The 22,765-nt window shown below is 34.5% G+C and overlaps 1 protein-coding gene and 1 long non-coding RNA gene across 2 annotated transcripts in view; both read right to left on the bottom strand.

Moving 5' to 3' along the window:
* LOC142235035 (uncharacterized) overlaps window positions 1-16,119 on the bottom strand; it is a 73,317-nt gene extending 57,198 nt beyond the window's left edge. The window contains exon 1 of the long non-coding RNA XR_012721776.1: window positions 15,506-16,119. This is a non-coding gene — a long non-coding RNA (uncharacterized LOC142235035). The remainder of the gene's footprint in view (window positions 1-15,505) is intronic.
* On the bottom strand, window positions 3,751-4,255 carry LOC142234910 (larval cuticle protein 65Ag1-like). Its single transcript, XM_075306117.1, has 2 exons — window positions 4,073-4,255; window positions 3,751-4,002 (listed from the first exon to the last, which is right to left on the bottom strand). The coding sequence occupies exons 1-2, from the start codon at window positions 4,183-4,185 to the stop codon at window positions 3,804-3,806; spliced, it is 312 nt and encodes a 103-aa protein (XP_075162232.1). The 5' UTR covers window positions 4,186-4,255; the 3' UTR covers window positions 3,751-3,803.
* Window positions 16,120-22,765: the final 6,646 nt, after the last annotated feature.

Genomic DNA, 22,765 nt, shown 5'->3' with positions numbered 1-22,765 from the left:
GCTTTTGGGGCAATATAAGTCCATATCGGGCGAAATATATATATGGGAGCTATATTTAAATCTCAACCGATTTCTTCCAAAATCAAATTTGAAGTCGATTGGAGTAACACTGCGACCTACACTTTGATTATAAAAATGTGTTCACGGACAGACGGACATGGCTATATCGACTCAGGATCCCACCCTGATCATTTTTGCCAAAGACACCATGTGTCTATCTCGTCCCCTTCTGGGTATTGCAAACATATGCACTAACTTACCGCTTACCGCTTTTGCTGACGACTTTAACATTATTGTTTCTTCCAATAAACAGAAAAATCCGCGGATTAACCTAAACGAACCATTCAATAATATCCAACGGTGGAGTGTAACATCGGGAGCTTCCTTATCCTCTACAAAATGTAAATTTATTCACATCTGCCGCAAACAATCTTGCGTATGCCTACTAGAATCTTCTGATTACATACTAAATGAAGCAAATTCCTTACGGATTCTTGGCTTGCATATAAATAGGAGATACTCTTGGAGTACTCATATTGACAAACTCATTGGCTCCCTTCAAAAACATTTGAACATTATAAAGTGTTTAGCTTGCAAGTCCTTCAATTGCAGTACAGACACACTCATATCCATTGTGAATGCATTGATTCTATCTCGTATACGGTTTACGCTTCCCTTCTACGGTTCCTCCCCTAAGTCTTATCTTAATAAAATCAACACAGTAATTAATTCTGCTCTCAGACTCTACTTCGGAGCGTTTAGAACAACTCTATCTATATATTGAGTGCAATATATTTAACTACACAATTTAGATTATCGTTATATAAGCAAGCCAGAATCTACTTTAATGAACCCAATGATCCTTTAAGAATAGTTCTTCGGAAATGCCTTAATAGGAAATAAGTACCCAGAATACCATCAGTGATTTATAGGGTTACTGAGGAATGTAAAAAACTAGGTCTATTTTCAGAACTACCCAAAACTAACCGTCTGAAACGCTTCCCTCCATGGTTTCTAATGCCAGGATGCGTAGATTTGACTCTTAGTAGATATAACAAACTTCAACATAATCCAATTTTATTTGAAACTTTACATAAGAAAAGCCGAGTGGATATGCCTAGCCACGAATTTCTTTACACGGATGCTTCGAAATCACAGGATTGTGTGTCATACAGCGTAGTAGGGAACCAAAGTATTTTGAAAACATCAATTCTTCCTAACCACACTTCAACATTTACCGCTGAATTAATAGCAATATTCGAAGCAATTAAGATAGACTCCACCAAGAGAGGGAAATTTGCAATTTGTTCTGATTCACTGTCCGCCCTTAAAAGGATCATGAACATTACTGCGAACGACTTCTACACAGATTACATAAGAAGTAAATTGATCGATAAACATCCTAAAATTGTACTTATTTGGTCACTGCAATATAACAGGTAATGAATTCGCAGATAATGTAGCAAAGCAGGGCTTAAAAGCTCCTTTGATAGGAACAGAGAATTTTAATTGAAGAGATTCATACAGGTTCGTTCAAGAGCATTTAAAAGCCAATGATATCCCCTTTTTATATCCGAGTCCTTGGTATAGATCAATAAATCCTAGCAGAATTTCAAACAAGGATTACCTAAATTTTGACCTATAAAAACTTTCAAGATTAGACCTAATAAAGATTTTTAGATTAAGATTAGGCCATATTTTACTTTCACACGGTCACCTCAACAATGCCCCCAACCTCCCAAGTTGTAATTGTAATGTGCCTAATAGAACACTTGATCATATTATGCGTGAATGCAATGACACGCGAACCATACAACATAATGCATTTAAAGGGGAAACCCCTATTTCATTTATATCCAATCCTACTACACATAACGTATCAATTTTATTAAAATTTTTAAAAGAATCAAACCTGTATAGATACATCTAAGACATAACCAAAACTAAAATCTAACTTACCAACTATGTACCTAACTTTATGTTAAGCTTAAGGCCTATGTAGCTATAGCTAACATTAATTTACTAATAATTTCATATTATTTGTTAATAAAGTTAAAAAAAAAAAACAAGTATATACGGCCGTAAGTTCGGCCAGGCCGAATCTTATGTACCCTCCACCATGGATTGCGTAGAAACTTCTACTGAAGACTGTCATCCACAATCGAATTAATTGGGTTGCGGTCACACTTGCCGATGACAAGGTATCTTAAAAAAAGGCCGATTAAATACGTATATAATTAAGTTTCCATAGAAATAAAATTTTGACAAAATAAAATTTTGTCATTTTCTATAGAAGTAAAATTTTGAAAAAATTTTCTACAGAAATAAAATTTGGATAAAATTTTCTATAGAAATAAAATTCTGACAATATTTTCTATAGAAATAAAATTTTGACAAAATTTTCTATAGAAATAAAATTTTGACCAAATGTTCTATAGAAATAAAATTTTGACAAAATTTTCTATAGAAATAAAATTTTGACAAATGAGAAATAACATTTTGACAATGTTTTCTATAAAAATAAAATTTTGGTAGATTATTTTTCGCTCGAGTGGCAACCATGATTATGAACCGATAAGGACCAATTTTTTTGTGATTAGGGATCGCCTATATATAACTATAGACCGATATGGACCAATATTGGCATGGTTATTAGCGGCCTTATACTAACACCACGTTGCAAATTTCAACCGGATCGGATGAATTTTGCTCCTCTAACAGGCTCCGGAGATCAAATCTGGGGAACGGTTGATCTGAGGGCTATATATAACTATAGACCGATATGGACCTAGTTAGGCATGGTTATTAACGGCCAAATACTAGCACAATGTACTAAATTTCAACTGGCTCGGATGAAATTTGCTCCTGCAAGAGGCTCCAAAACCAAATCTCGGAATCGGTATATAGGGGTGCTATATATGATTATGGACTGATATCGACCACATTTGGCATGGTTGTTAAATATCATATACTACCACCACATCAGATGAATTTTGCTTCTCCAAAAGGCACTGGAGGTCAAATCTGGAGATCGGTTTATATGGGGGCTATATATAATTATGGACCGATATGGACCAATTCTTGCATGGTCATTAGAGAACATATACCAACACCATATACCAAATTTCAACCGGATCGGATGGAATTTGCTTCTCTTAGAGCAATCGCAAGCCAAATTTGGGGGTCCGTTTATATGGGGGCTATACGTAAAAGTGGACCGATATGGCCCATTTGCAACACCATCCGACCTACATCAATAACAACTACTTGTGCCAAGTTTCAAGTCGATAGCTTGTTTCGTTCGAAAGTTAGCGTGATTTCAACAGACGGATGGACGGACGGACATGCTCAGATCGATTCAGAATTTCACCACGACCCAGAATATATATACTTTATGGGGTCTTAGAGCAATATTTCGATGTGTTACAAACGGAATGACAATGTTAATATACCCCCATCCTATGGTGGAGGGTATAAAAAACTTATAATACCTTGTTCCACAGTGTGGCGCAGGGTATAAATAGGTTTTTTCGTCCGTGTGGCAATCGTCAACTCATTGGACTTTTGCGCTTGCATCATTTTTGAGAGATTGACACTAAAAATTTAAATGTGGGTCAATCATCTCAATACGGCACTTCACCGTGAGAGGGTCAAAATACCGCAGACCCACTGTCGCGGAGCGTGTAATGGCCTTGTCGGCCGTTTCTCTTAATGCTTTTTACTTTCCCCATATCCAATAATCGGCAATACTTTTCTCAAACAAAACAGTTTTTTTATTTGACATACTAAAACATATAAAACATTTAGGCTTCTGGAGCAACGGGCAAATGATCACCAAGGGGATGGAAACCATTTTCATCAGCTGTATATTGCACCTTATAAACCTGACCATCATCAGCAATGTAAGAAAATGAACCTTGAACGGTAAGAGCTTCCTGGTCACTACCAATACTTCTTACTTGTCCCTGAGCTTCTGCCTTGGCTCCATCACTGGTTTCATAGCTGTAATTAAATATAGAAAAGGAATTATTATGGGAGGTGAAAATCCTTACTTGGTCACTGGGTCACTTACGCATACTGAAATGATTCTGGCCCAACTTGAGATTCATTCTTTAGGATTTCCACATCAGATGGAGCAGCCATGATCATGGCAAAGATACCAATGAATACGATAACAAATTTCATGGCGATGTTTAGAGCGTTTGTAGTGTATACAGATGACTTCCTGCGGTTGAATGATGTCCAAGCCTGATTGTAGGTTGCAATTTATACCCGATTTATGCCTTTTTGTTTTAAGGAGAGTATGCATTTACATGTACGTAACATTGTGAAGAGGATTTCTTGTTGCAACATCAGGTTTTATGCGTTGTTGTCTTTTTTTTTGGACAAAGACGTTTTATAAAATCGTTGCAAGGTCATTGAACGGACTAAGCGATTGAATGGATTCTTGAGAACTATTAATTATCAAAACCCGACTATCGAAAACTATAACAATGTAAATTCCATTGCCGAAATAACTTCGATACAGTTCTGATTTGTTAAACTTAATATAGTACTTTGATCTGGAGAAAAATGTATCTGTTAAAAATATTGGCTGCAGAGACATATATTGGTTCGATCTAGATCAACTTGCCCGTCCGTCCGTCCGTCCGTCTTTCTTTCAACTACACTCAAAAAAAAGTTTATTTGGATCCAAAGATTTTGACCTTCTGGTATTTGTTCTGAGCCAAAGATGCGGCTTCTTTAAAATAAAGAAATTTTTGAGCGACCTATCTGGCTTTAAATCTAGGACCAATAAAATTTAAATTAGGATACAGATCTCATTTATCAAATTTTCATTTTCTTTTCGCGGTTTAATAATAAAGGTACTCACATACAAACAAATGCCAATTAAAAATCCAAATTATAAAGGATACTTCAAAGAAAACAATGTTTTCATAATTCCAAAAAAAAAACTTTAAACCAAAGACGCTTAGTCCTCAAGCCTTAGCCTATATTTGAAGTGTTTTTATCTTAAATCTAAAGTTTCAGTATTTCAGTTAATTTAAGGACAATTTCTTTAAATTGAAAATGTGTTTCTTTATCTTTAGGAAAATTGGCCTTAGTTCAAAGACATGCAACTTTAACGGAGGGATGCAAATTTACAAAATTCATGTCCTAAATTTAATGAAAAAAAATTTTTGAAGCAAAGATTATAAACTTTATTTTAATTAAAATGTCATTAATTTAAAGAAATTTGTACTTAATATTTCCTAAAATATAGGTTGCATAATCTTTAATATCACGTAAATATATTTTTCAGTGTAGGGATACAAAAGGCCAAAGGCGACAAATCGCAAGAAAATCGAAATCAATTTTTTGTAATCTTTCAAATTGACTTTTCTTCTTGTTGTCAATTGACTCAAATTTCTCGCTGTGCTTTGGTTGCGGGTTCAACTCACAAAATGGACCTTGTGTTTACTCATTTCTTCTCTCATGTCTGAGTCGAAAATTTCAATGCGATTTTTGAAATTTCATAATCTATGTATATAGAATGGGGGAGTAGACAAAGGTGATTCTGAAGAGTGCAGAAAATGTACCGAATCCCGAAGTAATGCTAAAGCGTTCCCGTGGTTATGGTTTCTATGTGGGACCACTAGATGATAATGCGCTTTCACAACGTCCAAAAAAAACCCTTTTATACCTCTCGCCCAATATGCACTATTGTAACCCAAGAGACCAAAGAATTACTCTAAACAATTTTTCAAAAAAGTTGAAAACTCGGTTTTTTTATTCTGATTAAATTGGAAAATCTGCCTCTCCAGTGTAGACAACAGGATTATATTTTCCTATATAGACTATATTTTTATATCCACCACCATAGAATGGTGACGGAGGTATAATGAGTTTGTCATTCCTTTTGTAACACATCGAAATATCGATTTCCGACTATATAAAGTATATATATTCTTGATCAGTGAGAAATTCTAAGACGAAATAACCATGTCCGTCTGTTTGTCTGGCTGTCTGTCTATCTGTTGTAATCACGCTACAGTCTTCAATAATGAAGCAATCGTGTTGAAATTTTGCACAAGAAGATGGGCTATATCGGTCCAGGTTTTGATATAGTCCCCATTAGAGGTGTGCACGTGAGTAATAGTTTACTCACGCTCACGCACACTCAAGACGGAAAAGTCTTACTCAGGCACAATATTGTTTAATAGGACTCACGCACGAACATAACGAAAAATACCGTGACTCACGAAAAATTTTTTGAGTAATTTACCTTAGCGACATTAGAGGTGTATACGTGACACGAAATTGTCGTGACTCACGAACATTTTCGTGACTTACGCGTGAGTCACGCTAATGGCAACGGCGTGAGTGTGCGTGAGCTTGATTAACAAACCAAAATGTCGTGCGTGAGCGTGAGTCACGAAAATATTATCTTCGTGAGTGTGCGTGAGTAAAGATTTACACTCACGAAAACAATCCCGCTCACCAACATAAAACGCTGAAGAGTAAAATTCATTTACAATTTTAGTGACACCTGGGTTGTTAAGAGTGTAATAACGTTCTCGATTTTAATAATGCTCATGTTTTCAGACACGCTAAGGTAAATTACTCAAAAAACTGTTCGTGAGTCACGATATTTTTCGTGAGTCACGGTATTTTTCGTGAGTCACGGTATTTTTCGTGAGTCACGATATTTTCGTGCGTGAGTGTGCGTGAGCGTGAGTACTACTAAACAATATCGTGCATGAGTATGCGTGAGTAAGATTTTTCCGTGGTGAGTTTTTCGTGAGCGTGAGTAAACTATTACTCACGTGCATACCTCAAGCATACACCTCTAGTCCCCATATAAACCGACCTCCCGATTTGAGGTCTAGGGATTATAGAAACCATAGTTTTTATCCAATATGCCTGGAATTGGGAATCTAGAGGTATTTTAGGACCACAAAGAGGTGTGCAAAAAATGGTGAGTATCGGTCCACCTTTTAGTATAGCCCCCATATAGACCGATCTCACGATTTAACTTCTTGGGCTTCTAGAATCCGTAGTTTTTATCCAATTTGCATGAAATTGGAAATCTAGAGGACCATAAAGACTTGTGCTAAAAATGGTGAGTATCGGTCCACCTTTTAGTATAGCCCCCATATAGACCGATCTCCCGATTTAACTTCTTGGGCTTCTAAATCCGTAGTTTTTATCCAATATGCCTGAAATTGGAAATGTAGAGGTATTTTAGAACCATAACAAGTATATACGGCCGTAAGTTCGGCCAGGCCGAAGCTTATGTACCCTCCACCATGGATTGCGTAGAAACATCTTATAAACACTGCCATCCACCATCGAATTACTTAAGGTGCGGTAACGCTTGCCGATGGCAAGGTATCTTAAATCCTCCTAACACCGTCTTCTAAATTATATGTAAGTCCATACGTGGTATATATTAAATCAAAAAAGATCGATCAAATACGTATATAATTCAGTTTGATAAAATTTTCTATAGACATAAAATTTTGACAAAATTTTCTATATAAATAAAATTTTAACAAAATTTTCTATAGAAATAAGATTTTGACAAAATTTTCTTTAGAAATAAAATTTTGACAAAATTTTGTTTAGAAATAAAATTTTGACAAAATTTTCTACAGAAATAAAATTTTGACAAAATTTTCTATAGAAATAAAATTTTGACAAAATTTTCTATAGAAATAAAATTTTGACAAAATTTCCTATAGAAATATAATTTTAACAAAAATTTTCTAAGAAATAGAATTTTAACAAAATTTTCTACAGAAATAAAATTTTGATAAAATTTTCTATAGATATACAATTTTGACAAAATTTTCTATAGAAATAAAATTTTGGTAGATTATTTTTGGCTCGAGTGGCAACCATGATTATGAACCGATATGGACCAATTTTTGTGTGATTGGAGATCGGCTATATATATATAACTATAGACCGATAAGGACCAATTTTGGTATGGTTGTTAGCGGCCATATACTAGCACCACGTTCCACATTTGAACAGGATTGGATGAATTTTGCTCCTCCAAGACGCTCAGGAGGTCAAATCTGGAGAACGGTTTATATGGGGGCTATATATAATTATGGACCGATGTGGACCAATTTTTGCATGGTTGTTAGAGACCATATACCAACACCATGTACCAAATTTCAGCCGGATCGGATGAAATTTGCTTCTCTTTGAGGCTCCACAAGCCAAATCTGGGGATCGGTTTATATGAGGGCTATATATAATTATGGACCGATATGGACCAATTTTTGCATGGTTGTTAGAGACCATATACCAACACCATATACCAAATTTCAGCTGGATAGGATAAAATTTGCTTCTCTTTTAGGCTTCGCAAGCCAAATCTGGGGATCGGTTTATATGGGGGATATATATAATTATGGACCGATGTGGACCAATTTTTGCATGGTCGTTAGAGAGACCATATACCAACACCATGTACCAAATTTCAGCTGGATCGGATGAAATTTGCTTCTCATTGAGGCTCCACAAGCCAAATCTGGGGATCGGTTTATATGGGGGCTATATATAATTATGGACCGATGTGGACCAATTTTCGCATGGTTGTTAGAGACCATATACCAACACCATGTACCAAATTTCAGCTGGATCGGATGAAATTTGCTTCTCTTTGAGGCTCCACAAGCCAAATCTGGGGATCGGTTTATATGGGGGCTATATATAATTATGGACCGATGTGGATCAATTTTTGCATGGTTCTTAGAGACCATATACCAACACCATGTACCAAATTTCTACAAGATTGGATGAAATTTGCTTCTCTTTTAGGCTTCGCTAGCCAAATCTGGGGATCGGTTTATATGGGGGATATATATAATTATGGACCGATGTGGACCAATTTTTGCATGGTCGTTAGAGAGACCATATACCAACACCATGTACCAAATTTCAGCCGGATCGGATGAAATATGCTTCTGTTAGAGGCTCCACAAGCCAAATCTGGGGGTCCCTTTATATGGGGGCTATACGAAACAGTGGACCGATATGGCCCATTTTCAATACCATCCGACCTACATCAATAACAACTACTTGTGCCAAGTTTCAAGTCGATAGCTTGTTTCGTTCGGAAGTTAGGGTGATTTCAACAGACGGACGGACGGACATGCTTAGATCGACTCAGAATTTCACCACGACCCAGAATATATATACTTTATGGGGTCTTAGAGCAATATTTCGATGTGTTACAAACGGAATGACAAAGTTAATATACCCCCATCTTATGGTGGAGGGTATAAAAAGGTATGCTGAAAATGATGAGTATAGGTCCATGTTGTGATATAGCTCCCATAACGACCGATCTCCCGATTTTAACTTTTAGGCTTGTAGAAGCCTTAGTTGTTGTTCAGTTCGTCTAAAATTGAAAATCTGGAGGTTTTCAGGACTATAAATAGGTGTGCAAAAAATGATTTTATTATTTGGGATTCTAGAAACCGTAGTTTTTATGCAATTTGCTTGAAATTGTATATTTGGAAGTATTTTAGGACTACAAAGAGGTGTGCCGAAAATGGTGAGTATCGATCCATATTTTAGCTCCCCGATCTTCCGATTTAACTCCTTGGGTTTCTAGAAACCGTAGTTTTTATCCGATTTGCCTGAAATTATGAATATACTGGTATTTTAGACTCACAAAATCGTGTATCGGATTTAGTTCTTTTCGGTCCATTTGTAAAGGCCGATTTCACTTCTTGAGGGTATAGAAGGTACACTGATCATGAAAATTGCTTGAAACTGAATGTAAAATGTCCAGATTTTACTTCTCGTGATCATTTAAATAATGGGAGTGAAAATCTATAGTTTTTAGATTTCAAATCAAGGCGTTATTTCATCATTTTCTTGCACACTTACAAGAGATGTTAATGATTCCTCAAATAAATATGGTCCTTATAAAGCCAGAAACTGATATAGTCTTTATAGGTAAAATCGTTATATTTATCTTCGGGAAGTGTATTGATTGAACTGTTTCGCTTGGGAGAAAATATGTCATCAAACCCCCCTAAAATTTGAAAGGGAACTATAATATTTGATTCATGGTGGTGGGTATTTAAGATTCGGCCCGGCCGAACTTACTGCTGTATATACTTGTTTACTGTAATATGGATAATAGCCCAAATATTATTAAACTCATCTGATGTTTGTATGCAAAGCTATTACCCATTGACAACATAATGGTTTCGAGTAAAACAAGAAGCATTTTTTCATAAAAGTAGCATAATCTTAGGGGTCAAATTGATAATGTCCCCCTATTTTAAACTCTGTTGGCTATGTGCATGATAAGCTTAATAAATGTTACGATAAAGTCCAGCTAAAGCTTAAACATTTCGATTAAGCTTAAACATAGCTTAATGACTAAAGCTTATTTGTACATGAGATCTCTTCGAAGAGTGTATGTTAAACTTATACAGCAGCTATAGTGTAGCTTAGCCTAACTGTTTGCGGTTAAAAACATATATATCGTGGAAAAAGATATAATTTAAAATTGCGCCTAATATCACGCCACCAGATACGGAAATAATATATGAGTTATTCCACTATGAAACATAGTCCGCAAATGAAAATCGATGCTAACAAACTTTTTGTTGCCAAAAATGGAAGAACTGAACTTGGTTGACATGTGGTTTCAACAAGATGGCGCTACATGCCACACAGCTCGCGATTCTATGGCCATTTTGAGGGAAAACTTCGGAGAACAATTCATCTCAAGAAATGGACCGGTAAGTTGGCCACCAAGATCATGCGATTTGACGCCTTTAGACTATTTTTTGTGGGGCTACGTCAAGTCTAAAGTCTACAGAAATAAGCCAGCAACTATTCCAGCTTTGGAAGACAACATTTCCGAAGAAATTCGGGCTATTCCGGCCGAAATGCTCGAAAAAGTTGCCCAAAATTGGACTTTCCGAATGGACCACCTAAGACGCAGCCGCGGTCAACATTTAAATGAAATTATCTTCAAAAAGTAAATGTCATGGACCAATCTAACGTTTCAAATAAAGAACCGATGAGATTTTGCAAATTTTATGCGTTTTTTTTTTTTTTTAAAGTTATCAAGCTCTTAACAAATCACCCTTTATTATGTGATGGTTTGGCTATCAATCCATATGTCGCTAATACGTACTACCAAATCGCTCACACTTCTAAAGTCGGGCGGACCGATTATTATATACTCTGCACAACTTTGTATTTAGATCTACATTTTGATAAAATCTCAAATCAGACTTCTACAAAATCTCGGGCAATATTTGAGAAATATTTATAATTGTTTAGACAATTTCGCAAAAATGCATTTATGATTCATTCATTGAAAAATTTGAAAATTTGAGTCATTTCTACAAGTTTTCGACTTAGCGAGTATCAGTGAGCATACAATTTTGGAAAAATTTTTGTCTAGTAAATAAAATTTTGCAAAATTTTATATAGAAATAAAATTTTGCAAAATTTTTTATAGAAATCAAATTTTGAATAAAATTTTTATAGAAATAAAATTTGGCAACATTTTTTATAGAAATAAAAGTTTAAAAAAATTATCAATAGAAATACAATTAAAAACAAGTATATACGGCCGTAAGTTTGGCCAGGCTGAATCTTATGTACCCTCCACAATGGATTGCGTAGAAACTTCTACGAAAGACTGTCATCCACAAATTTCAACTCACATGGTTGTTAAATATCATATACTACCACCACGTACCAAATTTCAACCAGATCGGATTAATTTTGCTTCTCCAAAAGGCACCGGAGGTCAAATTTGGGGATCGGTTTATATGGGAGCTATATATGGTGGAGGGTATAAAAAATTGTGTAGCAAGCAAAATTTTGCAAAATTTTCTATAGAAATAAAATTTTGCAAAATATTCTACAGAAACAAATTTTGACTAAATTTTCTATAGAAATAAAATTTTGACTAAATTTTATATAGAAAAAAAAATTCTATAGTAATAAAATTTTGAATACATTTTTTATAGCAGTGAGTATCAGTGAGCATCAGTAAGAAAAAAAAATTTGAAAAAAATTTGCTATACAAATAAAATTTGACAATTTTTTCTTATCGAAGTAAAATTTTGAAAAAATTATCGATGAAAATACAATTTTAGAAAAATGTTTGAGTAGTAAATAAAATTCTGCAAAATATTCTACAGAAACAAAATTTTGACTAAATTTTCTATAGAAAAAAATATTTCTATAGTATCACAATTTTGAATAAATTTTTTTTAGAAATAAAATTTTGACAAAAATTGCTATAGAAATAACATTTTGACAAAATTTTCTATAAAAAACAACCTTTGCTCTCAATATTCCACATATGTATATGGCCTTAAAATAAAATTAAAAAAAATAATTTCGATTGTTCGAAATATTTCAAATAAATTGATATGGGCATTAAAATGGATCGATCCAGATCATCTGTTAGTCTAACATTCTAGGAAACATAAAAAATAGCCGTAATTGGAAGCTGATTTTCATTTACAATCATGCTGTACATTGATCGAATGAATAAGGCAATGGAAACTAATTTGCGTAAAAACTTGCTTAGTTACAAAAATGTGAAGTGTTTTAAAAAATTTGGTTTAGCCGGAGTCGAGCAATATGTTTACGACTCCGACTCCAGCAAAATCTTCAGACTCCGGCTCCACAGCCCTGGTCTTGATACAAAAATTTTTTTTATACCCACCACCATAGAATGGTAATGGGGGTATAATAAGTTTGTCATTCCGTTTGTAACACATCGAAATATCGATTTCCGACTGTATAAAGTATATATATTCTTGATCAGGAAGAAATTCTAAGCCGATATAACGATGTCCGTCTGTCCGTCTGTCTGTCTGTTGTAATCACGCTACGGTCTTCAATAATGAAGCAATCGTGCTGAACTTTTGCACAAACTCGTCTTTTGTCTGCAGGCAGGTCAAGTTCGAAGATGGGCTATATCGGTCCAAGTTTTGATATTGTCCCCATATAAACCGACCTCCCGATTTGGGGTCGTGGGTTTATAGAAATCGTAGTTTTTATCCAATTTGCCTGAAATTTGAAATCTAGAGGTATTTTATGACCATAAAGAGGTGTGCCAAAAATGGTGAGTATCGGTCCATGTGTTGGTATAGCCCCCATATAGACCGATCTCCCGATTTTATTTCGTGGGCTTATAGAAACCGCAGTTTTTATTCAATTTACCTGAAATTGGAAATCTAGAGGTATTGTAGGACCACAAATACGTGTGCCAAAAATTGTGAGTATCGGTCCATAGTTTGGTATAGCCCCCATATAGACCGATCTCCCGATTTTACTTCTTGGACTTATAGAAACCGTAGTTTTTATTCAATTTACCTGAAATTGGAAATCTAGAGGTATTGTAGGACCACAAATACGTGTGAGTATCGGTCCATGTTTTGGTATGGTCCCCATATAAACCGACCTCCCGATTTGGGCTCTTGGGCTTATAGTTTTTATCCAATTTGTCTGAAATTAGAAATCTAGTGGTATTTTAGGACCATAAAGAGGTGTGCCGAAAACGGTGAGTATCGGTCCATATTTTGGTATAGCCCCCATATAGACCGATTTCCCGATTTTACTTCTTGGGCTTCTAGAATTCGAAGTTTTTATCTTATTTGCCTGAAATTGGAAATCTAGAGGTATTTTCGGGTCATAAAGAGGTGTGCCGAAAACGGTGAGTATCGGTCCATATTTTAGTATAGCCCCCATAAGAACGATCTCCCGATTTAACTCCTTGGGTTTCTAGAAACCGTAGTTTTTATCTGATTTGCCTGAAATTGTAAATATTCTGGTATTTTAGGCTCACAAAAACGTGTATCGGATTAAGCTTTTATCGGTCCATTTGGTAATGCCTCCATATCACTGATATGGATCATGAAAATTGCTTGAAACTCAATGTAAAATTTCCAGATTTTACTTCTACAGATTTAAGATTTCAAATCAAGACGTTATTTTATAATTTTCTTGCACACTTACAAGAGATGTTAATGATTCCTCTAAAACTCCAACAAAAATGGTTCTTATAAATCCAGAATCTGATATAGTCCTCATAGGTGAAATCTTTAAATTTATCTTCGGGAAGTATCTTCAAGTCCTCAAGCCCTCCTGAAATTTCAAAGGAAACCCTAATATTTGGTTCATGGTGGTGGGTATTTAAGATTCGGCCCGGCCGAACTTAGTGCTGTATATACTTGTTTTTACTAACATTGTGTTCCACCCTAGTGCATTAGCCGACTTAAATTTTGAGTCTATAGATTTTGTAGAAGTCTATCAAATTCTGTCCAGATCGAGTGATATTTAAATGTATGTATTTGGGACAAACATTTATATATAGCCCCCAACATATTTGACGGATGTGATATGGTATCGAAAATTTAGATCAACAAAGTGGTGCAGGGTATAATACAGTCAGCCACGCCCGCCTTTAGACTTTCCTTACTTGTTTTCTTCTATGAGAAGTTGTAATTTTGTGAACTGCAATTAAAACGTACAACAGGGCATTAAATACATAACAACGCTTTGTGGAAATCTCAAAATGTGGAGTACCACCGGAAATTCTACCTATCACAGGGCGTTTTCCTTTCGCGAAAAATGTGTTGCCTTAGTATTACACTACTTTTTTCCTCATTGTATTTTCGCCGAAATGATAGTGTCATTCTAAAGTTATTGTCAATTCAAAATATTGTGAGGGATACAGGATCAAAATCAATCAATTTCGAGAATGTTGCATTTTTTTAACAGTCGCCATTAGACACCTTACCTTAGGGCATGGTCACACTAAGCTAATATTTGACCCAAATGAATATCAAACAATTTTTCCTGGACCACTTTCGAAATATCTCCATACCGTTTTTGGAAAATGCTCCTATCGGGATGTTCTATACCCACACTGAAAAAACAGTGAACCCACCAGGAAGAAAATTTCGGGTTAATTTTAGAGAGTTCACTTTTTTATACCCTAAACCACATAGTGGTTAGGGTATAATAAGTTTGATCTGCCAAAAAATGTGCCTACCAGAAATATTGATTTTAGACCCCATAAAATATATACCGATCGACTCATAATCACCTCCTGAGTCGATCTAGCGCTTGGTTTCCGTCTGTCTGTCCATGTATTTGTTGTTCACAGGATTCCGTGTGACCGTGCCGTTAGACTCCATATGGAGTAACTTACACTTTAGAAAAGACAATGTTAAGTAGATTTAAGATGTCCATGTTATGATAAACACTTCAAAACAAAAAAATGTTTTCTTAATTTCAAAAATTAAAAATTCTCCTAAAAACTAGCCTGCAACCAAAGGCCAAATAATTTCCTCCGGAACGAAATTTCAGACAAAAAAAATTCATTTTCTAAAAATTTTTCTTTAAAAACAAATAAACAATTTTTTTTTTGATTAAAAAAGGGGAAAATGTCCTCTAGAATTTAAACAAAAATGATTGTACTAGTTTCAGAATATGATCTATAAATACTTACATCAGATTTGTCTTCCGAAACTACACCAGCAGCCCCAAAAACAATCATAAGAAAGAGCATTCTGTGATTTGGATGTAAAGTTGAAAACTTCATTGTTTTTATTTCACTTGTCACTGTCATTTCATTGCAATTTCAGGCAAATATTTTTTTGTTTTGCTTTTGACGCATCATTGATGAACACCGACGAGAAAGTAAGTTGACCACTTTGTTGTTAATTTTTCAATGGAAACATCACCATGGATAACATGTCAACAATCTTTCAACATTCAATCAAACATAAAACAAAAAATTAACACTTGATGGAATATGGGGAAGTGGTCATTGCCATATTTAACATGAATTAATGACATTTTTAATTAACAAGATTCTCCCGGTGGTCGTTAACAATTATTACGAGAGTCACTAACTATTCGACATCAATGTTCCGAGATTTACTGATTGACACTGAGGCTGGATGGAAATATGCCACATCGGAAAGTTCTCTCAAATCATTTTCATAACGCACTCCAATAGTGATCAATCACCATCGAGCCACGGTATTTGCATTATTTACAGCTAAATATGTCCACTTTGTAATGACTAAGTGATGACAATGCCTATATCATCTAAAATAGAGATGTCGATTGTAGATATTCGCAAAATATGTGCGTACAATTCCGAATACATTTCAGGACAGTTAGTCAACGTATGAAAATCAAAACAATAGCGATTGAAGTAGAAACCAAAGACAATACACGTAGGAAGATGGGAAATTGGCATGCGTCACACCAAATGTTGCATTGACGGTGTTAGTTCCATACATGTTTGTAATTTTTTATTTTTATACCCTCCACCATAGGATGGGGGTATATCAGCTTTGTCATTCCGTTTGTAACACATCGAAATATTGCTCTAAGACCCCATAAAGTATATATATATTCTGGGTCGTGGTGAAACTCTGAGTCGATCTAAGCATGTCCGTCCGTCCGTCTGTTGAAATCACGCTAACTTCCGAACGAAACAAGCTATCGACTTGAAACTCGGCACAAGTAGTAGTTATTGATGTAGGTCGGATGGTATTGAAAATGGGCCATATCGGTCCACTTTTACGTATAGCCCCCATATAAACGGACCCCCAAATTTGGCTTGCGATTGCTCTAAGAGAAGCAAATTTTATCCGATCCGGCTGAAATTTGGTACATGGTGTTAGTATATGGTCTCTAACAACCATGCAAAAATTGGTCCATATCGTTCCACGTTTACGTATAGCCCCCATATAAACGGACCCCCAAATTTGGCTTGCGATTGCTCTAAGCAAGGCCGTATTCAGGGGGGGGGGTGAGGGGTCAAACCCCCCCCCCCCCGAAATGAATGAATATTTTTATATAAATAAATATATATTTTTAGCTGCATAGAAAAATCTTATCGAAGATGTTGAAGAAAAGCTGGAGGTTTTATTTTGAAAAACGCTTACCTATAAAACTTGCACAAATCATAGAATACTACACGCAAAAAAATAATTCTTTCCTCCCAAACGAAATTTTAGACAAACAAAGTTCGTTTCTCATTTGCTTTTCGCTGTAAGGAAGTGTATTTGGAAGAAAAGTATATACTTTTTGTGATAAACGTTTATTCTTTTCCAGGATGTAAAAACAATTTCATAAATTTCATAAAAACATTATTTTCTTGCTAATTGCATTGTCCCTCACATCTTTCTCACATCCACGAGGATTTTTAGTTCTTAACACCTTTTTCTGTAATACCAACAATGTAGAAGAAATTATACGATTTTATACATTTTTAAAATTTTTTTTACCTTTCGCCTGGACGGAGAATCGAACCGCGGACCATGCACATTGTAAGCCAACACACTAACCACTGAGCTATGTACCTGTTATGGTCATCAATAGATAAATATCCATATAAGTTATATTTATATAGCATAGCTTGCGGCGCCCACGAACCGAATAAACAAAGTTTATTTACCGGAAAAAAACATTTAGTTTGGCACCGTGGAGCAGTGGTAGCTACGTCCGACTCTCATGCCAAGGGTCGTGGGTTCGATCCCTGCTTCGGCCAAAGTTTTTTTTTTTGCTTTTGTTTTTTTTTACATATATTCCAGATATATTCGGAAGATTCCGAAAAAATGTTCAACATTACATTGTACTACATTAAATTTTGAACTGTAAAATGTGTCTTATTAAAGACCTAAAGTCAGAAAAGAACAGTGTTTGATATAAACGAAATGGACTGTGTTGTTATTTCAAAAATAACTTTTTTTTTTGAAAAAATAAAAATTTTGTAACAAACGATTTTTTTTGGTGATAAATGTTTAAAATTTTCGAAGCAATTCAAAAAACTCTAACAAAAGAAAAACGTTTTCGGTACACGTTTTCCAAACGTTTTTTTTTCTTTGCGTGTAGTTGAAAAGCCCGTCAAACGACGGTCGAAAAAAAAACAAATTGTTTTTGTTCTCGCACCACAAATTTTATTTTTGGAAAATGTATTTCTGCTTTTTATGTGTGTTTGTTGTTCTTTTTGTGAACAACGAAACAGCCAAACACACGTGTGTAAATGAAATGGAGCAAAACCTGCGAAAAGAACCTGCCTAATTTAGCGATTGAAGCAATAAAGAGATATTTCCAAACGTGCATATTTAAAAAATTTTGGTCACTTTGCCAGTGACTCAGGGATGGAAAATACAATTTTTAAGAAAGTACAAAAAAGGTATTTTTTGATCGGAAAGGTACTTGTTACTAAATTTCAACAAAAATTTCACTTGAATATTATTGTCAAGAGACTGAATTTTAAAGAAAATAAAATTTTGACAAAATTTTCTATATAAATAAAATTTTGCAAACATTTTCTATAGAAATAAAAGTTTCCATTCGTTTTGTTTTGTTATTGTTGGTTTTGATCTTTAAGCATTGTTGTTTTTTTGTTGCAGCCTAAAACCATACATTGACTAAACTACAAGTGTAGTTTAACCAACAGAGGAACAGAATGTTTGTCAAATTTATTTGGGCAAAGACCTATAGACTGCAAGATGGTTGGATGGTTTCGGAATTACCACATTCCTTATCAGCATCCTCTATTTGCAGCAAAACTATCAACCAATTATCAGAATAAATTCAGGCAGTTCATTAAACCCAACAATGAACCACACTTGAACCCTCCGAAAAAAGGTTTTGTATGATAGCCGGCTTATGCCGAAATAATTTTGCAAAAAAATTCTATAGAAAAAGAATTTTGCAAAAATTTTTTCTATAGAAATAAAATTTTGCAAAAATGTTTACAAAATTTTCAATTGAAATAAAATTTTGACAAAATTTTCTATAAAAATAAAATTTTGCAAAAATTCTATATAGAAATAAAATGGTGACAACATTTTCTACCGAAATAAAAAATCGATAATATAGAATCGCATTCTTTTTTCGACTAAAACATTCTTGAAGTTCAATAAAATCCTGTTTTTGACTATGTCTTTTACAAAATCGAGATTTTCTTCCCACATGAACATGTCTGTTTTGCCATATTTGTAAAAGACTAGTAGCAAATAAGGTTGATAAAGACTTTCTCAAAATATTAAAATATTTTGTCAAAGCTATTGTACCATAGATCTGATATCGACTCAAAAATGTCTTCACAAAAGGTACTAAATCATTCGCGGGGGTACTACGTTACTGACCGGGGTGAAAAAGTTTTGAAAAAGTACTATAGTACTGCATTTTCCATCCCTGCAGTTACTACGTGCTCATCCGAACGTTAATTTTCAACAATGAAGAGATTCATGGCTGAACAAGAAGGTTAAATCATGGGGCCATATGATTACAATTTTTTTATTTCGACCTAATTTTAAGATGTCAAAATCATATGTTTATGGTGATTGCAGCTCTCCAAATGACACTGCATAGCAAATGCATCTCAAACAAACTCGCGCATTCATAGCTGGAGAATTGTTCAAAGATGACTTGAGTATGTTGATAACATATTCCAGACCCAAAATACCACGCACATCAGTTTTTAAACTGCATCCTAAACTGTTTTTATTAATAGATGGCGAATATCCATTTGACTGACTTCCATTATTAACTTTGGTCTCATATCGGCGTTCCTCGGATGAATTATCCACTTCACAATAACTCATAGGTGACGCAATTAAATTTGAACCTTTATTTTTCTCTGGATTTGAATTATTTTTTCAGGACAATTGAAAGAATAAATAATTGCCACTTTTACCAATGCCATACGATTCTTTTATCAGCTGATTTTGACTTCTTAAAATTGTAAACAACATATTGAAATTTGTTGTTTTTGTTATCGTGATTCAACCTCCTTATTCAGCCATGGAAGAGATTAAAGACGTATCTTATCGTATCTTAAATTCGACTAGCGAGAGTAGACTCAAAGGATTGGCATTAATGTCGGTTCATCGCCGAATAAATGTGCCGACTGAAGAAGTCATTGATTTATTTGCCGCCCAAAAAGCCCGTCGGTTCAATTTAATATTATAAAAATATTGTATACATACCTATGCATAATTAAAATTTTCTACACATGAGATTATATGAATATATTTTTTTTAAGTTGATCCGATCCGTCTGAAATTTGCTACATGATGTTAGTATATGGTCTCTAACAACCATGCAAAAATTGTTCTATATCGGTCCATAATTATATATAGCCCCCATATAAAACGATCCCCCGATTTGGCTTGCAGAGCCACTAAGAGAAGCAAATTTCATCCGATCCGGCTGAAATTTAGTACATGGCATTGGTATATGTTCTCTAATGACCATGCAAAAATTGGTCCACATCGGTCCATAATTATATATAGCCCCCATATAAACCGATCCCCCGATTTGGCTTGCGGAGCCTCTAAGAAAAGCAAATTTCATCCGATCCGGCTGAAATTTGGTACATGGTGTTGGTATATGTTCTCTAATGACCATGCAAAAATTGGTCCCTATCGGTCCATAATTATATATAGCCCCCATATAAATCGATTCCCAGATTTGTCCTCCGGAGCCTCTTGGAGGAGCAAAATGCATCCGATCCGGTTGAAATTGGGAACATGGTGTTAGAATGTGGTCTCTAACAAACACGCAAGAATTGGTCCATATCGGTCCATAATTATATAGCCCCCATATAAACCGTTCCCCAGATTTGATCTCCGGAGCCTCTTGGAGGAACAAAATTCATCCGATCCGGGTTAAATTTGCAACGTGGGCTTAGTATAAGGTCGCTAATAACCATGCCAAAAGTGGTCCATATCGGTCTAGAGTTATATATAGCCGATCCCCAATCACACTAAAATTGGTCCATATCAGTTCATAATCATGGTTGCCACTCGAGCCAAAAATAATCTATCAAAATTTTATTTTTATAGAAAACATTGTCAAAATGTTATTCCTATAGAAAGTTTTGTCAAAATTTTATTTCTATAGAAAATTTTGTAAAAATTTTATTTCTATAGAAAATTTTGTAAAAATGTTATTTCTATAGAAGATTTTGTCAAAATTTTATTTCTATAGAACATTTTGTCAAAATTTTATTTCTATAGAAAATTTTGTCCAAATGTTACTTCTATAGAAAATGTCAAAATTTTATTTTGTCAAAATTTTATTTCTATAGAAACTTTTAATTTAATCTGCCTTTTTAGTTTAATATAAACCACGTATGGACTATGTGGTATATATTACGGCGTTAGGAAGTTTTAAAGGACCTTGCCATTGGCAAGTGTTACCGCACCCCAAGTAATTCGTTTGTGGATGACAGTCTTCAGTAGAAGTTTCTACGCAATCCATGGTGGAGGGTACATAAGCTTCGGCCTGGCTGAACTTACGGCCGTATATACTTGTTTTTTTTTCGTTTTTATTTTTTAAATGAAAAACTTAATTTTTTTAATGAAACAATGTTAAATTTTAAGCAACAACAAAAAAATTATATTTTCCCGTTTATGGAAATTTATTTCCTGCACTTAATTTATTTTTATTTGCATTTTAACAATAGTTGTCGTATACGCGTTTGTTTTGATAAACGAAAAGTATGGACCTAACACCGTAAATGGTTTGATGTGCTCAATTTTCAATTTTCCTACGTGTATTGTCTTTGGTTTCTACAATAGAGAGAAGAAGTATTGACATAGCATTAAAATACAAATAAAAAGAAATTTAGTGCAGGAAATAAATTTCCATAAACGGGAAAATTATTAAAATTTAGCATTGTTTCATTAAGAAAATTAAGTTTTTCATTAAAAAAAAAAAAAAAAACAAGTATATACGGCCGTAAGTTCGGCCAGGCCGAATCTTATGTACCCTCCACCATGGATTGCGTAGCAACTTCTACTAAAGACTGTCATCCACAATCGAATCACTTGGGTTGCGGTAACACTTGCCGATGGCAAGGTATCTTAAAACTTCTTAACACCGTCTTCTAAATTGTAAGTTAGTCCATACGGGGTATATATTAAACAAAAACAAGTATATACGGCCGTAAGTTTGGCCAGGCCGAAGCTTATGTACCCTCCACCATGGATTGCGTAAAAACTTCTACTGAAGACTGTCATCCACAATCGAATTACTTGGGTTACTTGCCGATGGCAAGGTATCTTAAAACTTCTTAACACCGTAATATACCATATAGTCCATACGTGGTATATATTAAACTAAAAAGGCCGATTAAATACGTATATAATTAAGTTTAAAGTTTCTATAGAAATAAAATTTTGACCAAATAAAATTTTGACAACATTTTCTATAGAAGTAAAATTTGGAAAAAATTTTCTATAGAAATAAAATTTTGACAAAATTTTCTATAGAAATAAAATTTTGACAAAATTTTCTACAGAAATAAAATTTTGACAAAATTTTCTACAGAAATAAAATTTTGACAAAATTTTCTATAGAAAAAAAATTTTTGACAAATTTTTCTATAGAAATAACATTTTGACAATGTTCTCTGTAGAAATAAAATTTTGGTAGATTATTTTTGGCTCGACTGGCAACCATGATTATGAACCGATATGGACCAATTTTTGTGTGATTGGGGATCGAATATATATAACTATAGACCGATATGGACCAATTATGGCATGGTTATAAGCGGCGTTATACTAACACCACGTTGCAAATTTCAACTGGAACGGATGAATTTTGCTCCTCCAAGAGGCTCCGGAAGACAAATCTGGGGATCGATTTATATGGGGGCTATATATAATTATGGACCGATATGAACCAATTTTTGCATGGTTGTTACAGACCATTTACTAACACCATGTAC

This window comes from Haematobia irritans, chromosome 4, assembly GCF_050003625.1.
Source record: "Haematobia irritans isolate KBUSLIRL chromosome 4, ASM5000362v1, whole genome shotgun sequence".
Lineage (NCBI taxonomy): Eukaryota > Metazoa > Arthropoda > Insecta > Diptera > Muscidae > Haematobia > Haematobia irritans.
This window is presented reverse-complemented; position numbering and strand designations above follow the sequence as displayed.

Excerpts from the sequence above, each read along its gene's own strand:
- LOC142234910 (XM_075306117.1), bottom strand. The coding sequence starts at position 4,185 with ATGAAATTTGTTATCGTATTCATTGGTATCTTTGCCATGATCATGGCT. Across the intron at positions 4,003-4,072 it reads CCAGAATCATTTCAGTATGC|CTATGAAACCAGTGATGGAG; the intron begins GTAAGTGACCCA and ends ATTTAATTACAG.